The 25352-nt window shown below is 41.3% G+C and overlaps 2 protein-coding genes across 4 annotated transcripts in view; one reads left to right on the forward strand and one right to left on the reverse strand.

The window, feature by feature from the left end:
- mindy2 (MINDY lysine 48 deubiquitinase 2) overlaps window positions 1-22065 on the reverse strand; it is a 32390-nt gene extending 10325 nt beyond the window's left edge. For 2 of the 3 annotated variants that reach the window (XM_030048313.1, XM_030048312.1), the window contains exons 1-6: window positions 21073-21981; window positions 20491-20548; window positions 18174-18238; window positions 5260-5418; window positions 4795-4897; window positions 1577-1719 (exon numbers count right to left, since the gene is read on the reverse strand). In XM_030048313.1, coding sequence (XP_029904173.1) covers window positions 1577-1719; window positions 4795-4897; window positions 5260-5418; window positions 18174-18238; window positions 20491-20548; window positions 21073-21981 — 1437 coding nt within the window. Of the gene's footprint in view, window positions 1-1576; window positions 1720-4794; window positions 4898-5259; window positions 5419-18173; window positions 18239-20490; window positions 20549-21072 lie in introns of all 3 variants that reach the window. The other variant, XM_030048311.1, reaches the window with a different exon arrangement.
- Window positions 22066-24065: 2000 nt separating this feature from the next.
- adam10a (ADAM metallopeptidase domain 10a) overlaps window positions 24066-25352 on the forward strand; it is a 59795-nt gene continuing 58508 nt past the window's right edge. The window contains exon 1 of the mRNA XM_030080024.1: window positions 24066-24263. Within this exon, the coding sequence (XP_029935884.1) occupies window positions 24212-24263 (52 nt within the window). The 5' untranslated portion in view covers window positions 24066-24211. The remainder of the gene's footprint in view (window positions 24264-25352) is intronic.

Genomic DNA, 25352 nt, shown 5'->3' on the forward strand with positions numbered 1-25352 from the left:
TTACAGGATTGTTAATGATGGCAGCTGGCTGATTTCAGGGGACTTGGGTACTCCTTTTCCTTTATCTAAGGGGTACAGGTGTTACACACAGCTTTGCTTACATTGGCAAGCATACTGCACTGTTGAGAACGAATCTACGCAGGCTCCACTTCCCCTCCTGTAGATAACAGGAAAGGTCTGTCCCAGCTGCAGTGATGTGGCAAGGCAGCCCTGGGCAGGAGCTGCAGACCTGTAGCTGCTCAATGGGACTCCATACAAGATCACCGTGACTCGGCTTGGGTTGCATAGCTGTTACATTTGAACAGTTTTAAAAGCATGATGTGGGAACACTGTGTAGTGAACACTCTCAGGATAAGAGACTGGAGAGTGGGCAATTTTGATGAGAGAGAAGAGAAACATAAAGAAGGAGTTTCAATAGGGGCAAGACATTATTCAGCTGCTAACACTGACTAGTAGCAACTTTACTGTCGTTGTTAATGGATGTAATTTTTAGACATCTTGGAACAGTGTGTTATTTGGATCAAATGTCAATCAAGGGCTTTGCTGTTTATGTGAAAATGAACTCTAAATATGTTATTTTACAACAACATTCTTACTGGGTAGTGTACAGCAAGGAGTTTCATGAATTCGGTTTGTAGTGCTTACTTCATAAGTGAAAGAGAAGGCACTAGTTTTATATGAAATTATTTTTGTTTCTTTATTATACAATCACAACAAATTGGTTTTCAATCAAAAAATAGATTTAAGCGCAAAACTGTTGACACAGCAATGAAAAAATGTTTCATTGTGAGTAAATGAATCAAAAACTTTTGCTTGCAAATCCAAACGTTTTGTTTGCAAATACAAAAGTTTTGTTTGCTGTTGAGCTGAATCTGGTGGGTGAGACCTATGCTGAAAGATGTAAGACACGTCTCTACTGGCCAGTCTCAATCAGAGTGACAGCTTGGCAACAGTTACAATGAAACAGTATAGTAGCCATTCTGATCCACACTCTTATCCAGAAGGTGGCAGTAATTCTATTACATTATAAATGTGGATATTGCCAAGCAGTCATTCTGATAGAGACTGGCCAATAGAGGCGTGTCTTACATCTTGCAGCATTCTGCTCAACAGCAAGCAAAACTGAGCAAAAATGCAAAGCAAAAACAAAAGGTTTTGATTTGCATTTTAATCACATATTTATTTCTGGCTTTCAGCATCAATAGTTTTGTTCTCAAATCTAATTTTGATTGCAAACCTTTTCTGTCTGATTGCATAATAAAGAAGCAAAAATCACTCCATAGTTTTAGGGGCTAAACCTACTTTTAGAAGCAGACATGGCAATCCACTTGAGCCACTCATCTGGCTCAAGTGCGGCAAAATAACCATCTAAATATTAAATGCAAAATACAGAAATGATCTTTATTGTACAGGGCTTCACGACCCTCACCCTTCACTGGAGGAACAGGCGAGAACAAACCCTGACCTATTTAAGTTCCAGAGCAAACTCCACAGAGTGAGTTGTTCTCACTGCCTTCATTCATACATGTGAACAGTAAGGAGTGCTTTTAGTGTAGTCAGAACACTGTGCTTTTACCTTGTACTTGATCATGGTGCTGAAGTGGTTATTCCTGAAGAAGACACAGAGCTCTCCCTCCTGTACAGTGGATGTGAGCTCACATAAGCCATGGTATGTCAGCTGAGTGGCTGTGCTGCTCAGAAACTGCTCCGCCACAATGCCTGCCAGCAGCACAGAGAGAAGAGTGAGAGGAAAATAAATATAGGGGGTTGGGATATTTGAAGGCTGCAACACAAAATTGTATATTACTGTATAGAATTAGACATGCACGAACATGCATATCTATTAACAGAAAAAAAGGAAAAGAAAAAAATTACATAATTACAGAGATGCTTAGAAGGTATGAAGTAGCGTGTGGATACCTGACCCGAGCCTGTTGGGACCCGATGGGTTGGGCTGGGCTTGGAGAAAAATTTAGAAATTATGCTCGGGTTCGGGTCGGCTATTTCAGGGAGTAAATGCAACCTAGCGATGGAGGACAAGCAAAATCTCGGGCTCGGGTCGGGCTTGGACACCAAAAAACAATGCCTGTCGGGTTTGGGTCAGGCTCAGTTACTATGCTCACATTTCAAGCCACATTTCAAAAGTAGGGATTGAGCATGACTTCCACATCAGTGTTCTTTGGTGAGTATCATGTCGAAATATAAAGTCCATTCATCCCTAGCAGCATCCAGCATCTGGCCATCTGAACAACATAAGATCACCTGCGTCCTCCCTCTGCTTTCATTTGGTACGTTTGGTTTACCACTTCAAAATCTTTTGGATGACAACAATTTCATCACCCTATCATCACTTACCTGCCCTCGACCACTGGATATATCGCCCACACTACAATCAACTAGTGACCTAGATTTCAAAAAAAAAAGAAAAGAAAAAAAAAGAAAAAAGTCTTTCCTCTTTTGTGCATCCAGGTCACTGCTTGGAAGGCACGTTGGAAACCCTGCTGTGGTGTCTACAGCGGCTATTTGAAAATTCTGATTGCTGCCGACTGGAAGCCACAGTCATTATAGTCGGTCCAACATTAACAGACGGGCAGATGGTGAGCAACATTAGTGAGGAAAAGTGACATTCGTCTTGGAGTGAAACACCAGAAAACATCAGTGTGGAAAACAAACAAGTGGAGATGAAGAAGCAAAGGCTGCGACTGACAAGACAACAGTCACAGGTATCTGTTCTTTATGGTGAAAATACTTCACGATAAAGCCAAATAAAACATGAATATGGCGAATACAGTTTTCAAGAGTTACATTATGGGAAACAGTAGGCTTGGGCTGATACTGATAATAATGATTAATGCGATACTTGTGGCCATATGTGATATTTTCCACAATATGATTCTTTGAAAAACAGAGACACAGGGCAGAGAAAGGGATTGAGCTCACTGGAGCGCTCCAACAATGTGGAACTTTTTTAATCATATTTTTTGATTTATGTGTAATTCATGTACATACATTTCATGTAGGTGATTTCAGAAAAATTCAGAATAAAATAAACAGATTTTTAAAATTGTTGGATCACAATAATATCAAATATCATAATATTTCAGCAAGGAAATATTCAATATTCCTTCATTTAAAAGTAATGCCAAGTCCTATATTTAATCTCTTAAAACAATGATGGACAACTAGTGTCCAGCAAGCATCAAACTGCTTTAATCCAGTCTTCACATCAATATCTAGGCACTGCATGCCACGAAATTGCCTCTCAAGCAAGGAGAGAAAACAACAATCTCACTATCGAGTTAATCACAGTACAAGACACACTGTCTAACAGCTAGGGGTGAACACAAGGTATCGCTGGCTAAGGCGGAGGATTTGATGCATACAACTGGCAGCTCCCTAGATGACAACTAATTAAGCATGATGTTGGATGAGATAATATTTACAGAGGAGGAGAAACAAACAGCTGGTAGGGCTACTATGAGCTGTGGGAGCAGCTTATGTGTTGAGTAACCAGATGCACTTGGCTTTATTTGGCCCGGGTCAGTGGTTTTTATGCAAAACACGTAGGTATATACACGCCCCATGTAATGGATACACAACTTATGCAATAAAACCTCATTGTTGCTCTGCAAAGTTACACTTATACAGTTATATGTAAACAATGCAGAATTTGATACTGTACTGCAATGTATAAGATCGGGAGAAAGAGGACACTGTCAAAATGTTAGTCTGTTTTAGCCCAGTTCAGAGGCAGGTGCACTAATTAGGAAGAAAAGTGTCTGAAGACCTGTTTGATCTGCTGATTTTTTTTTTTTTTTTAATTTTACACTTCTGCAGGGGCACAAACAGAAAAAAACAGCACAGTGAAATATGAGTTCTAAAGGGAGAGTTCACCCATTTTGAAAAATGTGATAACATTTCACTTCCCCCGCTAGCTGTTATGTAGGACAGTAGTGGTGTTATCTGCCTCTCATTGTTACTGAGAGCTGGATGCTGGATGGAGGCTAACTGTTAGCCTCCTGCCCGCCCGCTAACGTTCTCAAAAATAAACACAACATTCTTAATAAAATCATCAACAGTAGAACTATTTTGTTGTGCGGTCTACGCTCTCTGTTTTGGTCCCCAGTTTCAGCGGTGGCTGGCAGGTGCCTGAAAGGTGAAACGGGTGTGAGGGAAGTGGAGGAAAAGAAGAAGCTAGCCACAACATGACTTAACAGCTATCCTTTAGTACTCCAGAGAAAGTTGTTGTGTTTGTCCTCCAACATGCGTACATGTGTTCAATGTGAAAAGAAATGATAGAAAAGCCTGTTCTGGTGGAGTGATACAGGAAGTCCAGAAGTTACTGGATCTTTTCAGATGCTGATACCAGAAAAAATACATGTTCAAACAGTAATTTGAGCAAAACTGTCACCCGTGTGCATTTAGTGATCATATGTGTTTTACTTTCAAAAAGCAACACTTTTAAAGTGATGTTAAACCTTTTTTGAGTGGATTACTACAGTTATTTTTAGGAATGTTAGCTGGGTGGAAGTCCATCTCAATGGCAGGAGGCTAACAGTTAGCATTTGGAGCCTCCGGCCAGTATCCAGCTCTCAGTAAGAATGAGAGGAAGATAACACCACTACTGTCCTACAGAACAGCTAGGAGACGGAAATGAAATATCACATTTTTGAAAATGGATAAAACTAACCCATAACTATAGCAGCACAGATAAAAGAAAAGGAGGAAGATGGGAATAGGAAAGGACATAACAGAGGGAGTGGAGAGGAAGTAATGCTGCACTAATGCACTCACCTTCCCCTGCCAGCTCACTGTTGTCTGACTGTTTGCAGGATATTATCTTCTCTACCAGCTGGTTGTAGCTGCAGTTGCCCACTGCCTTGACAATGTCATGCATCTGAAAAGAAAGATTTGAAAAAAAAAAAAAAAAAAAAAAAAGAGGGAAAAAGCATTCAGCAGCTTTTTGTACTATTTTACTATATATGGAAGAGCAGGCTACATGTTACAATAGCATTTGATAACATTCACAACAGAGAATAAATACTCTGCACCGAGCTTCAGTTTGTGAAAGGGTGTCAATACTTAAGTTATTACCATTGTGTAGCCTTGGCAAATAACACGAGGTGGCACACAGAATATCACAATAGTCAAGACTAGGGGAGAGGTGTGAAGGGAGAGGTGGGAGGATAAGAAAACAAGTCGAGATGAGGAGAGAGTGAGAGAGACGGGGAGAGCAGTGGGGAGGAAGGTCAGTCTCACCTGGGGGTCAACCAGCCAGCCGTGGTAGAGCGGGATGTCTAGCAGATCAAACACAATGCATTCTGGGGTGTACTCAAAGACTCGAACGCCTGTGAACTTCACATTCACATCCAGACCTGTCTGCAGCTTGTGCAGCACGGCCATGGCATCACTCATGTTCTACGAAACAAGAGGAAGAAGGAGGTCTGGGATTTAGGGTATGAGTTTTTGTTAAAATGATGATTGATGACAATGCAGCTCAGACCACAGGGATTAAATTAAGTGACCTTGAATTTGGCTTATAGGTAAGTAGTTAATTAAAGGATTCTTTATTTATACAGCACTTTTTAAAACACACAGTTACAAAGTGCTTCACACATGCGAAAAATATAAACAAATGCACAGAAAAACAAATACATAAAAATATACATAAAAGAGCACAGACAGATAAGATATATCGATTGTCATTTGTTGTTTTGCATTTGGAGTGGGGGATAGAGAGGCCGAGATTTGAGGATCCGAGTGGTCGAGAAGTGGTATGAGGAATAAGGAGACTAGAGATGAAACTGGGGGCAAGATCATGTAATGGTCGTGTAATATATTCAATAGAAGCTTATAGTTTATTCTGAATTTTATGGGGAGCCAATGGAAGGAAGCAAGAAAATGGGTAATGTGAGACCTACAGCTAGTTCTAGTTCTAGATCTGGCAGTGGCGTTCTGAATTAACTGTAAATGATTCAAAATGGCTTTACTGAGGCATGTATGGAGGGAATTAAACTAATCTAGATGGGGGAAATCAAAGTGTGAATTAGGAGTTCAAGGTCTGTAGAAGACAAAATATTTCTCATCTTTGCAATGTTTCTTAGTTGAAGAAAGCAGGACTGGACAAGCTCAGTAACATCGAGGTCAAAAAACACATCCTGGTCAAAGGTGATACAAGATTCTCAGCAGTTGGTTTAATATTAGAGTGAAGTGGGCCAATAAACTGAACAGAGGTGGCAAGGTTATCAGGACCAATTATAATAACTTCTGTTTTTCAGGTTAATGGGTTTGGCAGAGAAATAGATCTGTCTATCATCTGCATAACAATGGTATGATATTTGTTGAAAGGGGCTAAACAAATAATGTCATGATGCCAAAATTTTGGTGGATGATGACAATATCAGTAAAATTCCATGATTGTCAATACATACCTGATTCAATACCACAGAATACCACAGAAAAATCACTACCAACGTCTTCATTTAAAACCTTTGCATACCCAAGTTAACAGTAACTTGGTGTTTCATGTATTTAAAAAAGTGTTGGCTATGTTTGAATGAGAACACTTGAGTTACAAGCACGTTGGCATGTAGCCTTCACAGAGAAAACAAAGTAGCCCAACAAAATACCAGAACAAGAGCAATTAAGTCAATAATGCAGACACTAAAAATCAGTATCTTTTAAAAACTGCTGGTATGCACTTGAGATCTAAGTGTCGATTCTTGTGATGTTCCTACCTTGAGGTGTACCAAAGCAAACCTTCTCTTGAATGTTGTCTCCATATTTAAATGCAGCATGGGACCATATGACCCCCCCCCCCCCCCCCCCCCCCCCCCCCCCGGTGTTTTATTTTAAATTTGCATCAGTTGTGTAGGTTGCCCCTCTCTGCCACAGTATTCCTGATGGTGTCTGCATGCAGTCAGCAAAGCTGGAGATATCAGAGCTTCCAATTGATCCTGCAATCCATTTTCTAGCATCAGAAAAAGCCATTCGCTGCCTTTCATTCTTACACAGTATGAAAAACAACTACCACATCCTTGGAAATTGACAGGCTAGATAGCCCATTACATTATTTGGTTTTGTAAAAGGTTTTCTGTTTTTATTATTATTTAATTGTGCCCAAGTTAAGTGTTTTCATATTGCAGCATGTATTACATTACATTCTCCTTACTGTCAATCATGTGACTGATACTCCTACAGGGAGAAATGGAAGTCCCCACTAGGAAGTCATCTCTCAAAAACATGTCACTTCATGCACTTTGCCACATCTATATCCTCTTACTAGGGTCACATTTGTTTAACAGGTCAGCTGCTGATTTCAATCTTTGTCATGCATCTTTGTTCAAACACACAACTTTATTTTAAATTCTAGTGGAGATCTCAAGGTTTCCAAAGATACCAAACAAGTCCTGCTGACTTGATGTGTGTGAGATGTGTATAAAATGACGCACAACACAGCTAGATATTGTCTGTTCCATGTAATGCTGCAAGCAACGACATCTTGGGTATTTCACTCACTATAAGTGTGATGTAGCTTGAGTGAAGAGTTGCAAACAGCAGACAGAAAAATATGTAAGTGACACTGATGCACAATATGGATAGTCAATATTCTATCTATGAAGCTACTTAAAGATAAATTGAAGGGAAAATCAGAGTTTCAGGGATAAAAATGAAGAGATGAAAAATGAGTAAATATTCAAATTACACACAAAAAGCATTTCGAAAATGACTGACTGAAAACTAAAACAGAGTTAGACTGTAGTAAACAGGTTAAAATTATAAATGACACCAGCATTATCCCTTATCTGCAAGTAAATTAATCTAGGTTCGCCATTTAGCTACATCAACTTGACATACAATTACTGTGTAAACAACAAAACTCATCACCATCCCTGGATGAGTGATATTTTCTTTTAATATAGTCAAACAAGGACTAAATGCTGCCTCTTGCATCACAAATGGATTTCTGCTTCTGGGTGACCTCTGTCCTATGGTGTTTTTCTTTCAGTGTCAATACATTTCCATTTTCTGGTGCCCTGCATTACTTGAGGCATGGGAATGGGTGAGCAATGTTTCTGGTTGATATACTGTTCTATTTCAGGGCTTAAACATTCAGCCAGAGAACCATCCATTTATTCCACATTCCATATATGCAAAGTGCTACAGGGTAGAGTCCATCTTACAGTTGAAATCCCACTGAGATGTACGGTGTAATTATGCAAGCAGTTGCTTTTTTTTTTGGCTTGGCAGACCTTCTCAAAAACCTGGTGATAGTGATGGGTCATCTGTCCATATCAGAGTCCCAAGGGCAAAATACAACCAATACACCTCATAGGAACTCAAATGTGCTATCTGTGCACAAAATATCGATAATGTCTCACAAGAGGAACTATCACGATATACTGCATTATTGGCTTATTTATTGTTCCACCCCTAGCGTACGCTGTGTGACACAACCAGGTTGCAAGGATTGTGCACAGGAACATCAGTATCATTTAGACCCACCAAAGTCCAGTAAGAAGACTGCTTGAGAGTGACAAAGGTGAGATCCTATGGAGCTACCAGGTCCAGACAGATAAACAAGGACAGGCCAACCAACTGGACACTGTAGTAACAGACAAGGGGCAGAAAATAGCAGGGCCGAAGAAGAGGGAATATGAGAAGATGAAGTGCCAGAGACTAAAAGGGGAACTGGTGAAGATGTGGAAAAGTGGAAGCAAAAGTGGTCCCAGTAATGATAGGAGTAATGATAGGAGCACTCACGACACCAACTGGGAGAATGGCTCCATCAGATTCCACAAAGAACAACTGAGATCCCTTTCTAGAAGAGTGCAGTGCTTGAAACAGGTGAGACACTGAACTGAGTCCTAAAAGTCCCACGTCTCTGGTAGGGGACTCAAGACTAAGGATGCACCCACCACTCATAGGGGTGAAAGGGAAATGTATTCACTATTTGTCCATTGTTAAAAAAACAGTTCACCCAAAATATGGACATACAAAAAAATATTTTTCAAGTTCCATCTGCGCATCAATATAGTTTTGTGTGATATGGCAAGGTTTCCAGTTCACACCCCAATACAATAGGCCTGGATGGTTGTTAAGTGATTGCTCAAACCGTGAAATGTGCATGTGAAAAGATATCTTTCTGTATCTACAGTTTGCCAGTCTTCTTTGACGGGATATAGTTCCCAACTGAATTCTTGAACCCTGAGGGCTGTAGTCTGGCTATTTGCATCATTGTTTTTGGAAAACATTTTTTTGGGAGTTTGTTACATGTACAATTCTGATGGATGCTCATCCATCCATCCTGGGTTCCACAAGACAGGAAAGATAAATTGTGTGTGTGTGTGTATAAATAATTTTGATATTTTCTTATTATATTTATGTTTATGTTATTATAATAGATATTTTGTTTTTTAATGTGGTAATTTACTATGACTGGTGATGCTTGACTACCTGACCTATTGTGTGATCTGTCTCAAAGGCGTTTAATAGAGGTTTCATATATGATCAAGAGCATAATGGCTCCAAACGTCACACAGCTGATAACTGGCAAATAACAAATGCAAATGGGAGTAGTGCGGTTGACATGAGGGCTCTATTTTTCATTTTTACAGTGGTAATATGTCCCATGAGCACTGAGCAGCTCCAGCCTGTGCGCTTAGTGAGCAGTAGTGAGGTGAAAAAGCCTTTGGCAGGCCCATCAGAGCATGTGGATTAGAATGCTTATGAACAGCGCTGATGGCAGGATTAGCACGGCCCATGTAATGGACCACATCTCTTTACTCAGGGGCAGAAGGCGCCAGTCATGTAACAGCAGATGAGGACTTTGAGATCTGCTTATTAGCACTACATTGCTCACATCTGTCTGTGTTTGTGTTGAACTCACTTCTACAGTCAAACATTAGCACAGTACAAACACTGCTCTGGCCTCTGTGTATGTCTGCCTTTATTTTTCAGAGTAAATGTGTCCAAGTTAGGCCTCTGACATGGTCTCCATGTTTACGTCTCCAAAAATGTAGTTAATACTAAATCATAAATAGAACAAATCATCTGTGTTCCTGTGCTGAGCTGGTACAGCTTGGCATTGGAGTGCCAAGATTAGAGATTTAATTCCCACATGGGCCATCCATAAGAAAATGCAGTAACTCATGGGAGCATAATGCTCTTTAGGTGCAATCACCAAATGGCATGTTATATGATATGATTTCAACTTCATTCATATCCCCCCTCCCACCCCCCACCCCCCCCAAAAAAATCACTTTCCATATCTCAGCACTGTTAATAACAATATGCAACAGTGTGCTGTACAAATCAATGTATCAGCCTCAAATGCTGAAAACAATGTCCATGCTTCAACAATGGCCATCTTCTCTCGTATCAGGGATCGAGCTGCTTTCCCAGTAGCAAGGCACTTGAGCAATACACTCTCTCAACACAATTGTGTTAGACCCACAAGTTCAGACATATGTTCTTTTTTTGTTGTGAAACAGTGACTGGGGGTGGATATTTTGATCACATTATTTTTTATGGCACTGTTTACAGAGAACCACATGGGGAAATGCGATTGTTCAAGTTGACCTGCCTGAAGCTCTGTCAACATTATATTCTATTCTGCATCTGCTGTGATGTTTGCTATATGCGTGTGTGTGCGCGTGCATGTGCACATACATTTGTTTTTTGTGTGTGCCTGCATAAATATCAAAAATATTTAAAACAAAGCCATGAACCAAAAACAAACTAAGAGCGCAAGTAGGAGTACAAAAGTACACCATTAAATGCAGTCAGTGTCCCGTCAGAGGGAGCTGAAGTTAATAATCTGCTCTCAAGGCCGTGAGTCCCACGGCGTGTAAGGCCCTGTGAAATAGCCTACCTCTTCTTTTTTTTTCCAGATTCCATGTTTTCCATTTTAATTTTTCAGAATGCTGGGTTTTACACTTTAAGCACATTTTGTCATCGGAGAATGACAAGGGGTGAATCAAGGGGTGGATGAATAAAAATATATCAATATATTTTTTAAAAAATCCAAAACTTTATGAATATTAATGAATTTGTAATGCAATATTGCACTATTTTTTTTAAAAAGAAAATGCTTGAACAATTATGCTGAAGTGATGAGCCCTTCTCTCTAGCATACTGCCTCTCTTGGTTTCTAATGTGAGATTTTGATTGAAGGTGGTCATGGCACATACCTTTATGTGTCATGTCGAATATATGTTGGCGAAACTTACAGAATAGTTGCTGTCTCGACTCACAGCAGTTGTTTGGATATTGCTCTGCACTAAATTTAGCTGTTAGTGTTGAAGTCCTCAATTTTCTGGATGACTTTAGCCATCTCAGAGGACATCTTTGACATGACTGTGTGTGGAAGAGGGGCTGAGCCCGCCCTCGGTGAAACACAAACACAGACAACAGTCAGAGGACAAAAGCTGCTGCAACAGTGTGCACAAAAATGACACCAAAACATTGCAGAGACTCTCAATATAGTTTATTTCCTATTCATTTGGCTTAGGCGCTGTTAAAAAAAAAACAAAAAAAAAACAATAATAGTAGGAAAACCCTGTTTTTTACAAATTGCATCTGCATTTTGGCGAATTCTGCAATATTTCACATTTTAGAGTTGATTCCATTTTCATTATCAAATTCCACGATTCTGTCTGTGTTTTCTGCATTGCAGAAGTCATAGGGTTAGGGTTAGGGTTAGGGCCTCAAGCATGGGTTCCACTGTCAGGAAACCTGGTAATTATAAGGACCTGTCATTACTGTAGAAATCTGATACAGTTTGAAAGTCTTTCAAAATCACTATACCTACTGCTAAGTGATTTCCACATAGAAGTGAGTGAGCTTCTACATGAAAAGATAAATCTTAAAAATCTGTTTTTTCAAGGCTCTGTGTGAGATGGAGATTGTGTCCCTATTTCCATGTGATATTGACACCATGAAATAATGCCAACTAGTTTTATTCCTGTTTTTATGAGGGACAGAGAGGAGTCTCTGAATTGACAAAAGTCCTTCCTCCTGTTACATATCTCAGATCGATACTCAATTCTTGCATCCCTGCAAGCGAGCTGCACAAACCAATACTTTGCCAGTGCCGCCTGTTTTAATCAACAGGGCACACTTGGGAAAGCACATGCTGTATATCTTTTAGACTGGAATGGAAATCCAGCACAATGCTGTCACAAACATTTCCACATTCATCATCTCTTTATCTTAATGTGTTTCCTTCACACAGTCCAAACCGGTGTGATCATCAACATGTGTTTGTTTGGAAGCATGTGTGAGTGCAGATAAACTGGAGAGGTTTCTACTTAGAATGTAATCTCGATTTGGAAATTACACTAAGTACTAAACCAACTTAAGAGAAAGTACTGAAAACAAAAATGAAATGAATAAAATGTAAAATTCCGATGTGCCTGGTGTCTATAAGATTATGTCAGGGCTTGGTTTCCAATAACGTGGATATGCTTTAATAATTTAATAATGATATACATGCTGAATGGGTACGTTAAAGCATACAGCAGTAAATAACTTCAGGCTGCTTAGGTAATTATATATTGTGAAAAACAGGTAGGATAAATTTGACTTCCAGCCCCACTTTGAACATGATTTCTTTACCATTATAATTTCCTGTTTATGCCTTTTCCCTTAATTTATACTGAGATAGAGTATTTGTTAATTTTGTTTGTTTTTTATTATTTATGTTACATAATCAAAATAAACAATTAACCAATTCAATGCAAAGTTTTATTCTTTATGCAAAAGCACTTTCAGTATTCACAAGCCTCATGTCAACAATAAAATGGGTATCAATGCATTTGTAAACCTCAAACAGCCACTGATCTTGTCTGAAAAGATTCATAGCCAGAGGCAATTCTATTTAATTGGAAAAAACATGTTTAGCTCATCGATCAGAGTAATTAATTTAAGACCTATGAGCAGGCAGCAACAAAGACATATGTGCTTATTGAGGCAGCCTTGACGAGGGAGGGAGTGTTGTGTAGATATCTGAGACCGATGAATGGCTCGTAGTGCACTTTAGACTAATGACAGTATTTCTCCAGTCTGTCCCTCCACGGGTGCAGGTGCTGTTTCCTCTCCCTCTCCTGGCCACCAGGACTGGCTGGAGACAGATTGGTCACTGGCTGGCATATCAACCATCCATCGGCCACACGTGCTAGATGGCATCATTAAGCTGGCACTAAAACATGTAAAACTTCCTTTTTCAGCAGCAGAACAGAGTAAAAGAGATTTCTAGATTGCTAATTTCTGGCCTGTCAAAAATCATCAAAATAACAGACTGAACGTGCACATTAAAGCATCATCTCCAACAGTCTTTCCTTATTCAACTCACAAAAAACTACACTCCATATTGGAGACAGAATTGATATTGGGCCTGATTATTGGCTCCAGTATTCATCGTTCTCTGTATAATCCTATAAGGTGCTTGGACTGAGTTTCTAAAAACAATCCTCTCATGAGACAGATCTGCTCCCTCATGTACCTAGATTAATGCCTGTGGGGAAATCTCATCACACTGAAAAAGTTGATACACATTAAATGCTGTATATTTGAGCTATTTTATTAAAAACGTATTCATTAAAATGTAGTTGAGCATCATTTAATTTTGTTTGTTTGTTGAGTTTTTTCCATGCACTGTAATTAACTGCTGGTATCAGCTATCAGTTCAATCAGTTTCCTTATAATCAGTATTAGCCCTGAAAAGTCCAGGCCTTTTGGATTCTTCAGATTTCACTTAAAATCTGAAATATATTGAGATAGGTATATGATATCGACTAAGAGGATACATTTTATCGTAGGAACACGCATCTCCCACTTAAATGTGTTTTTCCTTACTCAGGATAAAAGAAGGGCTCATTGGTTCTGCAGAGCACCGCTGTGTGTGTGTGTGAATCCAAAAGGAGGTAAAATGGATCAGGGTATCAAAGCCAACTGGGTTACCTCTAAATGACAGAGGCTGTGCCCTGACCAGACCTCACACCCCTTAGGAGCGATCTAATAATTACCACCATGCACATACACACTCCACCACAGAGTGTACCACCGGTGTGACAGGTGCGCTGCAGGCCCGGAGGATGGACAGAACACATCATTATGTAGCCAGAGGTCTGACGGAGATGTTGCTTGAATTAAATAGGTGTCAAACTCTGCCCATGACTGAACATGTGACAGTGCAGTCTCCTCTATTATTCCCTCGGTCTTTTTAACACAGCCCTGCCTTTTTTGTAGCTAATAAAGTGAACCTACTTCAGGTTATACACTCTTTGCCCTGCTGGGAAGCAGATCTTTTTGAGATCGAGCATATCTCAAAAACTATTTGGTGGATTGTCATGAAATGTTGTGACAACATTCATGTTGCCTAGAGCATGAAACCTGCCAATTTTTGTGACCTTCATTCTAGTGTCACCAGCACGCTTTTTTTTTTTTTTAAATTGACACTAATGTCTCAAAAATGAAATTTTATTACAAAATACACGTTAGTTAGAGGAAGCTCCTTTTCAACTTTTGGTGACTCCATGCCCTCTCTGTAGGCAGATGACCTGCTGGGCCCATTTGTTAAGATACTGCCTTAAGGTGCTTCCCATTTCAGTATGATCTGTCTCCCTATTCGGGCAGTAAATTAAATGCAGCTTTAAAAGTACAATTCCAGGTTGCCTTTCTATCATCATGTTCAAAGAAAATCAGGAGAAGAAAGAAAAGAAAATCTCTGAGAGTCATATATTTCTGGTAGAAATTGTTAAGTTCTGTGATTGATTGCAGTGTTGGGAATGATGCAAAATGTAGATAAAATGTGTTTTATTGGTGGGCGACAGGCTGTATTGATTGTTTTAACTTGTTTGGCATTCGTTTAAATGCAACATGTTTATTTATATGCAAAAAAATGTGTACTGTAACTTTAAGTAAAAACTTTACTTTGGTAGTAGGGTTGCGTTTTTTTTTTTTTTTTTTTCTTAATTAATGTCACAGAGTGTACATCACAATATACAAACAGAAGCACACCAGAGATGCATGTCTCTGATGTCACAACACTGACAGCATCAGTATTTTCTTGCCATACTTTTTTTCCCCTCAGTTGCTGTCACTCCACTGCCTACACTTTTAAAAACTTTATTTCTTTTTTCATTCTCTCCCGACAACAACACTTCTATTTCAGAGTTTTCGGTCTTGAGTCTCCTTAGCATGGGTGCTCCACTTTTCCATTAGTGCTCTCTATTTGCACAAGAGCCTTAAGTCAGTCATTGTATTAGGTTGCCAGGGTGTCTGATTAGCATCAACAGGCCCACGTGTCCAATTTACAACTGACTGGCATTCATCATTAGATACACCTGAGTAGGGCTGCACGATTATGGCCAAAATGATAATCACGATTATTTTGATCAATATTGTAATCACGATTATTCATCACGATTATTCAACATGTTAGGGAAAGCAGTGCCGGCTTTACCTGTGTTGGCGCTCTAGACAAAATTACTCCCTTGCGCCCTTCCATGCCTCCGCAAAATCGTTTAATGCGCGCAGCACGATTACCGGCGAATGGCCGCGTTGCGCAATCAATAATCAACCATGTTATCTGTGTCTGTCCGTTGTGCTGCTGCAGCCGCGTAAAAACAAAAGTTGATTTATAATGAAAAGTATATATGGCAGTCTGTGTGCGCCGCACACCTGTCAGATCCAGCAGACCTGACCGGGTGGGCGCGGTGCCGGCCGCAGCAACGTCCGGCACCAGGTGGACCGGCCGCAGTATCGCACGGTGTGCGCGGCCACCCGGTTGAATGTAGCAGCCAGCTGACATGCCGCTCCGGCTGTCAGTTGGACGCTTTCTGAAGGAGGAAGTTACCTCCGAAACTGTCAAGGTAAATAAACATCCCTTAACCTATGTCTAATTTAAAAGAAACAAAAACCTCTTTTAGTTAAAAGGAAGACATGATGATGACGCTTGGGCTTTAGGTAATGTGAGTGCAGGCCAGCCGCGGACTGGGGAGAGGGGCATTTTTGTTTTAGTACGATACGGAGCAAATGGCCCTATGTGAGCAGGCCCTGAGGAGCCTCTCTGACGGGGAACTTGTTGCAGGAACTGCCGTACCTTCTTCTCCCGACGTGACTCATCAGTCCACCGAGTAACTTGAGGCTGCCGCTGCAGGGTGCGCTCGCTTGTTATTTAGGCAGCTTAATGAAGCCTTAACCGTGCGTTCGCCCCTTGGTGGTTGGCTGACTACTGGCTGAGAAAGTGCTTGATTAGATACGCAGCAGAGCCCGCATTTTAAATGTAAATATCGCCGACGATCAGGCTCATTTAATCGTGGCAGCCAAAATCGTGATCACGATTAAAATTCGATTAATTGTGCAGCCCTACACCTGAGGGTATGCACAAAACATGGGGGTTTTACATATTTTATGAATCCCATGTTGGTCTTTCTGGGGCACTTTACTCATAAACAAAAGAAAGAAGAATCTGAGTTTTGTGAATGACACCGGTTGTTGGCGTCAATCTATACCCTCAGAGCCAATTCAAGTAAAGGAGGCATTTTAAACGTAATAAACTACTTTTTCACCATGCTTGAGCACTGTTATTATGCATGGCTGATCCTGTAAAACATAAGAGTGCTTTACATCCATTGAGACTAAAGCAGAACAAACTACACTCTCACTTCCACAGCTCCTCTGAGTAAATATTTAACAATAGCCAAAGAACATCCAAGCGACTGCTATTTTAATCCTCATATCCTCCTGTGACAGATGATGTTTTGAAGCTGAATTTATAAATAGAACTAGGCCTATCCATTATGAACTCAAACAACTTTTTTTCCCCAAATCAGGCCAGCTTCAGTTGAAATTTGTCACAATGCAAAATAAAGGCAAAAAAGGAATGAAAATACTTCTCTTCAGATGTGGAAAAGAGAGGAGTTTTTGTTTGACACACGCACAAGCATACAAGAGAGTTGTTTGCTCCTAAACCCCAGTTCCCAGCATCCCAGAGCCTTGCTCACTAGTTTCTTTCAAACTCCACATATCAACCACAGCACCTAGAGCCATGCACTGCATGCGCGCGCGCGCACACACACACACACACACACACACACACACACACACACAGGAGCACCCATATGAGAAGGAGTTCCATGCTCTGGACCAGCATCTAGGATTAGACCACGATAACTGCCATGAAAAACAAAATGCTAACCACTGCTTCACTTTAACTGTGCAATCTGAGGATGCCACAGTTTCATTTAAGAAGATGTATTTCAGCTCAGCTTAAATTTAGAAAGACTATGCCAGAAAGCATGCTATGAAGAGCCTGCTTATTATTTTCTCCTCTCTAAATGAGGGACAAGTGTGGACTGAAATCATTCACAGATGTGCTGGTGCTCTGCCACACAAGAGTGTAGAGGAGACGAGGCAGGGCCCCTCCCACACTGGAGGCACAGAGCGGAGACGGGAGGAAGCAAAGGGAGCCGGAGCTGTGGTTGCAACCCCATCTCCGAATGCCTCTCCATGCAAGCCACACAGACAGCCTCAGTGCTAGCCTGGAGCGCAACCCAGCCATGCATCTCTAAGCATCCACAGCCATGTGAAACAACATGATCTGACACTGCTGACCCCTGTTGTTTCCTGGGCCTTGCAAGATACAGCTTATGTAACTTATACAGGAGTGGGGAAAAAACTAAGCTGCAGTTTTATATGGCTTGTAATCAACCCCAGTGCTATTTGCATATTACAGAACATGCACTGACCTTTTCCGCAACCTCAATGCTAATATTATGCAAACCCGATGGAGTATCAACCACACTATACTGTATCTCGGTGTCGTGCACGTCAGAGCTGCATCTCACTTTGTATACGGCTGTACAGAGTCAACAACGGTTGTAGGAACAGCAGTTACAAAATTGCAAAGCTAAGGTATTTTGAGTGTGCAGGCAAGGAAAGTGGGAAGTTTAACTCCACTGCTTTCACTCAATTAAGAATCAGCAAGAGAGAGAGAGAGACAAAGAGAGAGAGACAGAGAGAGAGAGAGAGAGAGATCATCCCAAAAGCCCTGTGCTCCTGAAACACCTTGAACATGAACAGTCAGCATCTTACTGATGCACACACATAAGCAAAGAAGACATGGGCATATTTAATGACACTGGTTTGCAGCGACCAGCCAAGCTTACCTGCTCATAGTTCAGCCGCTGGGCTTCAGAAATCTCTTTTGGCTTGGTGTCAAGGATGTAGTCGCCTGCAGAGGGAGAGAAAGACAGATGTGTTGCACCAGATACTAAATTAGGAAATTAAAGTGCAGGGAAGAGTGAATCTGTTGAAACAATCCATACCTCAATCAGCAGAGATATCAAGAGATTATCAAGAGGGCCTAAAAACTCAAGCATTTGCAGAGAAAGTGACACTACCAGCGGCAAATTTTCTGAGATGTTTCTAATCCCCAGTGGAGGGTTTAACACCGGCCAGCTGTTTTTCCAGGAAGGAGGCCGGGCCAAACATGTGGGTTCAGTCAAGTGGCTGTCCAGTGGAGTGTCACCTGAGAGTTCTGCCGACTCAGCAAAGACAGAGCTCTGCAGGAGCATCCACTGTGGCAGGGACCACAGACTGGCACCTGGCATGCTCCATGCCTCCCTCAGCCGGATAAGCACTACAGGCAACAGGCCACGATACGTGCTTGCATTATATGAGCAAAGCAAACCAGAAGGTGAGACTTGTAAGCTTTACAATACACCAGTGTGAGGCGGTTATTTTTCCAAGGCAGGCCATGTAAAAGAACACCTCAAGCTGGATGTTTCATTGTCATTTGTTTGCCTTCTTCATTTTGCACTCCAGATTGCTGATATAATTCCTTTATTCTTTATATTTCAGTAAAAACGCTGACCATAATTCACACAATAGGGATTAATAAAGTTCTGTGCAAATATATTTTTCTTAAAATTCAAGCAGAAATATTTTGAAATTAAGTGACCAAGATACACACATGGTCAGAACTTTCAGAAAGAAAGGAGTCTTCATTTCTTATGAATTTACCAAATGCATCTGACTGAGGAATTGTGAGAGGAGGCTATCATAGAAAATTAATGAAAAGAATGGGCCATCAATGTTGCCCTCCATCCAATGTCATCCTCACCCTGCCTTTTCTGTCTCTCTCTACTGTCACAATCAAATACAGCAGAAATGCACCAAAAAAACAAACAAACTGATTTTACTAAAGCAGGCAAAATGAATGGAGTAAATTAAGAAAAGGTTATACTGGGACACCCTCCAATTAGCAATTTACAAATAAAAAGGAGGCAACATGATTGTAAAAACCAGCCTACAAAGGCAGGGTGATTTCTTCCTGTGCCTACTAACCACTCTATGCCAATAAATAAATAAATAAATGTTACCATGACCAAGTAAACAAACATGATTTAGCTCATTAAATGTGGTTCACACACACACACACACACACACACACACACACAAAACAATTCTGATTTGGTCTGCATCACCCAAGATTCAGACTTCAGTGCAAGTCTAGAATACTCCCAGCAGGGGGCCAGGCAGCTGAACTGCTTTTCTACATGATCCAACACCAGGGAAAACCCCTCACTGCTCTGTGCTCCAGTAAACTGTGGCTCCAGTAAACTGGCTACTCCACTGTGGTGCTCCTGACTCTCTCTGCTACAGCAACACTGCCATGCTCTGGTACATACTGCCAAACCACGCCTACCATCCACTTCAATACCACAGCTTCATCACCTTCTATACTTCATTGCCCCATTAGACCCTTGACGTATCTGTTAATGTGCTGTGACGCGTAGTAGTGAGCTCAGGAGTCATCTGAGTCCTGAACATTACATAAGCTTAATTGCTGGAGCACAAATCGAAAGCCAGCACCAAGGCATTGACTGTAACTCTGCCGAATCATCCTCAGAAATTCAACACAGATGCCTCATTTGGATGAAAAAAAAAATGTATGGCGTGAATTGTCGACGCCTCTTAACTATTTATAGTCACCTATGACTTGTAGGAAATGAGAGGATTCTTTGAGCCAGGCTGGTCAGCACCCTGAGACAAGTTCAGCAATCATGATAAAAGAAGATATCTACCCTAAGCCAGAGCTCATGTTACCCTGTGATCTGAAACCATTTAGTTTATTTACCTATGTCCACACTAGCCAACGAAAAAGCTGTTGACTCCATTTTGATACTGCAGAGATATTCTAGTTGTGAAGGGCAGTAGAATGTGCAGCATGCCATGCAGGACGGAGAGGTGGCTCCAATTTCATTGGTAAAAGCAGAGGTCTCATTGGGGTTTCCCCCCTGTTGGCTCTAAAATATGTGACCTTAAGTATGCCGCCACTCCTTCCAGAGTGCACGAAACACAAGTGATATAAGTGAGAACTGATGATGCGGGGAATGAAGCAAGCTTAAAAAAGCCAGATCCACTGAGGTAACGACGTGATTTGGTATCATTATTGTACGTAGAATGACTATAAGTACTCACCAAGATACTCCATTAGTTGTTCAGCAGTTATAATTTCCATCATGGGTGGCATCTTAACCTGCAAAAGACACACACAGACAATCATTCATCAAAGTGCTGCAACAAAAAACAAAATTAGTGCCAAACTCTTGACCTATGAGCTTCAGCATATATGAAGTAGTAGTTCCATCAAAAAATGGAGGAAAATTCATTTCACCAAGCAATAGTGATGCTGTGGAGGCACTATGTTTGTTTTTCCTATTCAGTTGGGCATCCAGGCTCCAGCATCTCTTGTCAACTATTTGTAAATCTGATTATAGATGATGCATGTTACAAAATAACAGGCTCAAATCCAAGTTACAGACATGTGAGGGTCTGGCCTTGCCATAAGCCTTAATTTACAAGATTATTCTCAAAATTTGACAGGTAAACCTCTCAACTCTAAACTAAGTGCAAAAACACATTTTAGAGAGCAGGTTTAATTTGTATTCCCTGTAATAACTGCTGATAGAGTTTCTGGGACTACTTGTCTAGGATGATCATTTGTAGAAGTTCATCCTTCGATCAAATTACTATTGATCCATGCTCATTCAGAGCCTTTACCTTCCACGCAAGCAGGAGGACATTCATAATTGCCAGCAATGGACACGGGCCGTTCTCGTTCTGGGTGATAATCGGTGTATTCTCATCCTTCCACTTGATCCACTTGATGTGGTATATGGACTGGCCGGCGGCCCGGTCCTTCGTGCACGAGCTCTTGGTCCCGTCAGCCCCGTACTCGCTCTGTAGAGCCAAGGCCAGTCCTCTGTCCTCCAGACCTTCACTGTTGAGGTCGGAGCTGGGGCAAGAATTGAGGTTTGAGAAGGACTCGAGTGAATCTATGCTTCGAGATTCTCCAGCAAGGCTCGGATCAGGGTCACTCCCACTTGGCAATCCCTCGGATACGGTGTGATCACTGGATAGCACCGATTTGACGTTTCCCGTTGTTGTATTGTCCGGACATAGATGTGTCGGCTTGGCAAGTTTCGTGGGTTCAATTTCTGTACAACCCGAAATCTCAGCGTTCGCATCTGTGTTCCTCGCACCCGATGCCCCAGTAGGAGATGAAGACAGGCCATCGTTTTTGTTGTTTACTAACTTTGAGGTACCACCCTCGGTATTTCCTGTAGCCAGCACCGAGTCATGTCCCATCCCGTTACTGATCTGATCCCCCGACTCCGACCACGATCCACCCGCCTCGGCGTCCTTTTCTGGCAGCGGGAGGATTTCGATCATTTCTGGCATGTCGGGTTTCTCATCAGAGGAGATGACATTAACGGCGCTGGGAACACCAGTGGTGCTGTTATTACAACTAGCGTTAACCAAAGTACTGAGAGAGGGCTCACTATTCTTGCATTTATCGCTTGTTCCTTTCACTGCACCAACAGCTGTAACATCGTCCATCTCTCCTGCGATCTTGGCACACAAAGGACTCCCCTCAATGTCTCGATGCAGGTTTGCATTTTTCTCCATTTCGCTTTACAAAGTGTCGACAGATTTTAGCTAAATTGCAGCTCTAGCTTCAGTCCCGAAGACGCCATGACAACTCTGCCAGTGACGTCACCAGAATGAATTGCTCTCAGACCAAGCAAGGGGGCGGTAGAAAACCAAAGGCAAACCCGCGAGGCGTTTGGATCATGCTCGAAAAAAACAGAACATGCAAACTCAGTTCGTGAATTGTGTGACCAATCCAAGATACTCGGTATAACCATATTTTGAAACATTATATGACGCATATTGGCCGCATTGTCCGAGTCTCGACCAGCAGTTAAATTATAACCAATGTTCTGTGATGTGTAATTCAAATGTGAAGCATTGTTTGATTTTTTTCCCTCTACATTTACACAAAAACATGGAGCTTTCTGTTTTCAGGAGTATGTGTCCATTTCCCCCATGATTTGCTTTCTCAAGTAATTTTAATACGTGTGTTTCTTTTGCATACGTGTGTTTCTTTGTACATTCACCACCAATGGTGGTGAATGTACAGCTGTAGATGGTTTACTATCCGAGGTCCATCAACAAGATAGTACAAAGCTCAGAGCACGGGGTTATAGATTCCTGCAGTCTGTCAGTTAGTTGTGAGCCATTATATCACATGCTTGTCATTTATTATAGCATAAATCTACCATGTAACACTTCTGAAAAACACCTTTTAGATGGAAGCGAGGGTATATCTAAAAGCGAGCTTAAGTGCTCAGTGACAGTATTTTACGCTGACTGCATCTTACAAGAGGTAAACACGGAAATGGGAGAGTTTACCCGTTTACGAGGACATTTAAATGTAGCACGGGCCTACCGCTTGCGTATGGGTGCACGCGCATGTGTGAGGCGGGTCGAGTTGTTTTGACGGCTCATAACAATCTACCTGCATTAACTATTTACAGCCACATGGTGGCGCAAGATACTCAATCGACCACAGACAGCCAGTTCACAAACCTCCCCTCACTCTCCACACGGCAACGGGAGCTATGGTGCCGGGAAATTATGTTCAAGTTATCATTTTTACACTAGTTTGAACTCTGTTGGCCGGAAGTCTGTAGGCCACAATGGTATCTTTACTATATTTATAATAAAACATGGCCTCATACTTTATTCATCTGTCTCTGGGACTAAGAACTGTACCTCACAACACAGTAGATTACCCCTGAGTGTCTGGAAATGTTTTGCCTTCAATAATACAAACGTCATTTATAACCAATCTCAACGCCATTTTCTGATTTTACCAGAGTCCTGAGCTGTGCAAGAGCAGAGTGGTGCTGTATTTTGCTATATGAGGTTTATTATTGTCGTAAGATTCTGAAAAACATATTGACGGGCCATGATCCACCCAATATTTTAGGATGGTCCTTTTTAAAAATTACATCAACAAATGCTGTTTTATCAACTATGGGAGGTGAAAACGCAGAATGAATGTGTTTTACTGTAACATCACAGATTTCACAAAAGGGGGAAATCTAATCAAAATAAAAGTAAAAAATTAAAATTAAAATAAATACAATTCCACTAGAGCTGACGTGTCATCCTTTTCCATACCTGCTCCAGCTACTTCAGCCCCTCTAACTAGAGTATGTACCAACAGAAAATTACTCAAGTAAACTGATTACATTTTGTTTTCAAGCAGGATCTACCGGTCACCAAAATTTACTGAGGACTTGGCATGTACGCGACTTTATATAAAGTGAATAAAGGGTGTTGTATCCACTATGGAAAGTAAAAACTCTGAATTAATGTGTTTGCACACAAAAGTTCTGGTACAGGGTGTGCATCTAAAAGTAGCCAAGGGTGATAAGCTGCTTTCCACTTACAATTTATGATAAGGGGGAAGCACCATTACATGAGTCACGGCTTGGAGCAGTAAACAACCCAAAGACCGATCTCCTACGCCAGGCAGTTGTGAGTCAGTTTCACTAGAGCTGACATGTCATCCATGTCCGCACCTGAGCAGTTCCCCTCGGGTCATGCACACACCGGGACGGAGATGGGCGTGACCAGGCCCGCTTTTAACAAAAATAACGCCTCCGGAAGGGAGGGGGGTCTGTCTGTCTGTCTGACTGTCTTACGTCAGGCGCCAGAGACAGAGCCGGTGTTGTGATGGTAGCTGGCTGAGTGCGGAAGGGCGACTGTACCTTTAAGTGAAAAACGAAACAAGCAGCAATTTGTATCGCTTAGCTGGATAATTTGGTTTACGGAGAATTTAATCGATATGCTATTTGTTAAACTTCTTCTCATATTTTGCTGCCTACGAGATATTAAAGGTAAGTTTGTCATTGATCCACCGGGCAAGTAAAGTGTTGAGTGATCGCTAGTGGAGCTAACGCTAATCGGATCTAGCAAATATTGCAAGCAGTTGTGGGCTATCTGACTTAGCTAGCTAATGTTACAGTTCACTGTAACGTTACTGTCGGTACCTCGCTGCTAACCTGTGTGTCGTTACACTGGTTGACGCTACCCAGGCCAAGGTTGGACAGTGTTGACTGGATAGTTTGTTTGATGTTGTTTGAGTCTGGTTGATTTGGTTGACCATAAAAAACACATCTCGTTGTAATATTCACCCTATGTCTTTGGCAGCTGTCAGCCGCTCACCGGAGTGGTGAAGAAGTACTAGAGTCGGAAATACTAGAAATGGTACTGGATAATGTCAAAACAAGACTTAGCTGTATTGCCTAACGTATTCAGTTTGACTGACAAATAACCACAGGAGAATTGGTTAGCAAGCAAACAAGGGAATAGTGTTTTGAATGCCATGGGAACTAACATGAAATACTAGCTACCGTATACAGCTGAACCTATCTGAATTTGACAACAAACAGGCACTCTAAGCTAGCTGGCTAACTTATCTAGACAGGGGATGCTGTCCTAACATCACTGCGACGTTTGACAGCTCGCAGTAACGTTACCAGTACATTTGTAGACTAAATTTACCTGCACCATCCACCATTGGTCCGTAACGTCATTGTGTCTCAACTCCTAACTTAAAACAAACTTTTGTGAACTAGGGGGGTCGGTTACAACAGCAAAATGACCACCAGTTAAGCGTTAGTAACGTACAAATGTTGTCTTGTAATCAGTCATCAATATGTAGTTACTGTTAGCAGTACACTGCCTACAATGTCAAAAAATTAAAGTGTAAAATGTCTTATTTGAAAGTACAGTTTAAAAGGGACTTGGTGGTACTGCTGTGATTTTCCGATTCAAAAACCCAGCAGCAGCAAGTCACTTCAAAGTGCTGGGTGAGCTGAGGAAGTGTGCAAAAAGCAGGGCACCAGCAGCATGCAGAATATTTCCCCCCCTTCAACACTGTTGCAGAGTGTTTTAATACTGGTGCAAAGCAGTTGCTGAACTGC

The sequence above is a fragment of the Myripristis murdjan genome, chromosome 3 (genome assembly GCF_902150065.1).
Source record: "Myripristis murdjan chromosome 3, fMyrMur1.1, whole genome shotgun sequence".
Classification (NCBI taxonomy): domain Eukaryota; kingdom Metazoa; phylum Chordata; class Actinopteri; order Holocentriformes; family Holocentridae; genus Myripristis; species Myripristis murdjan.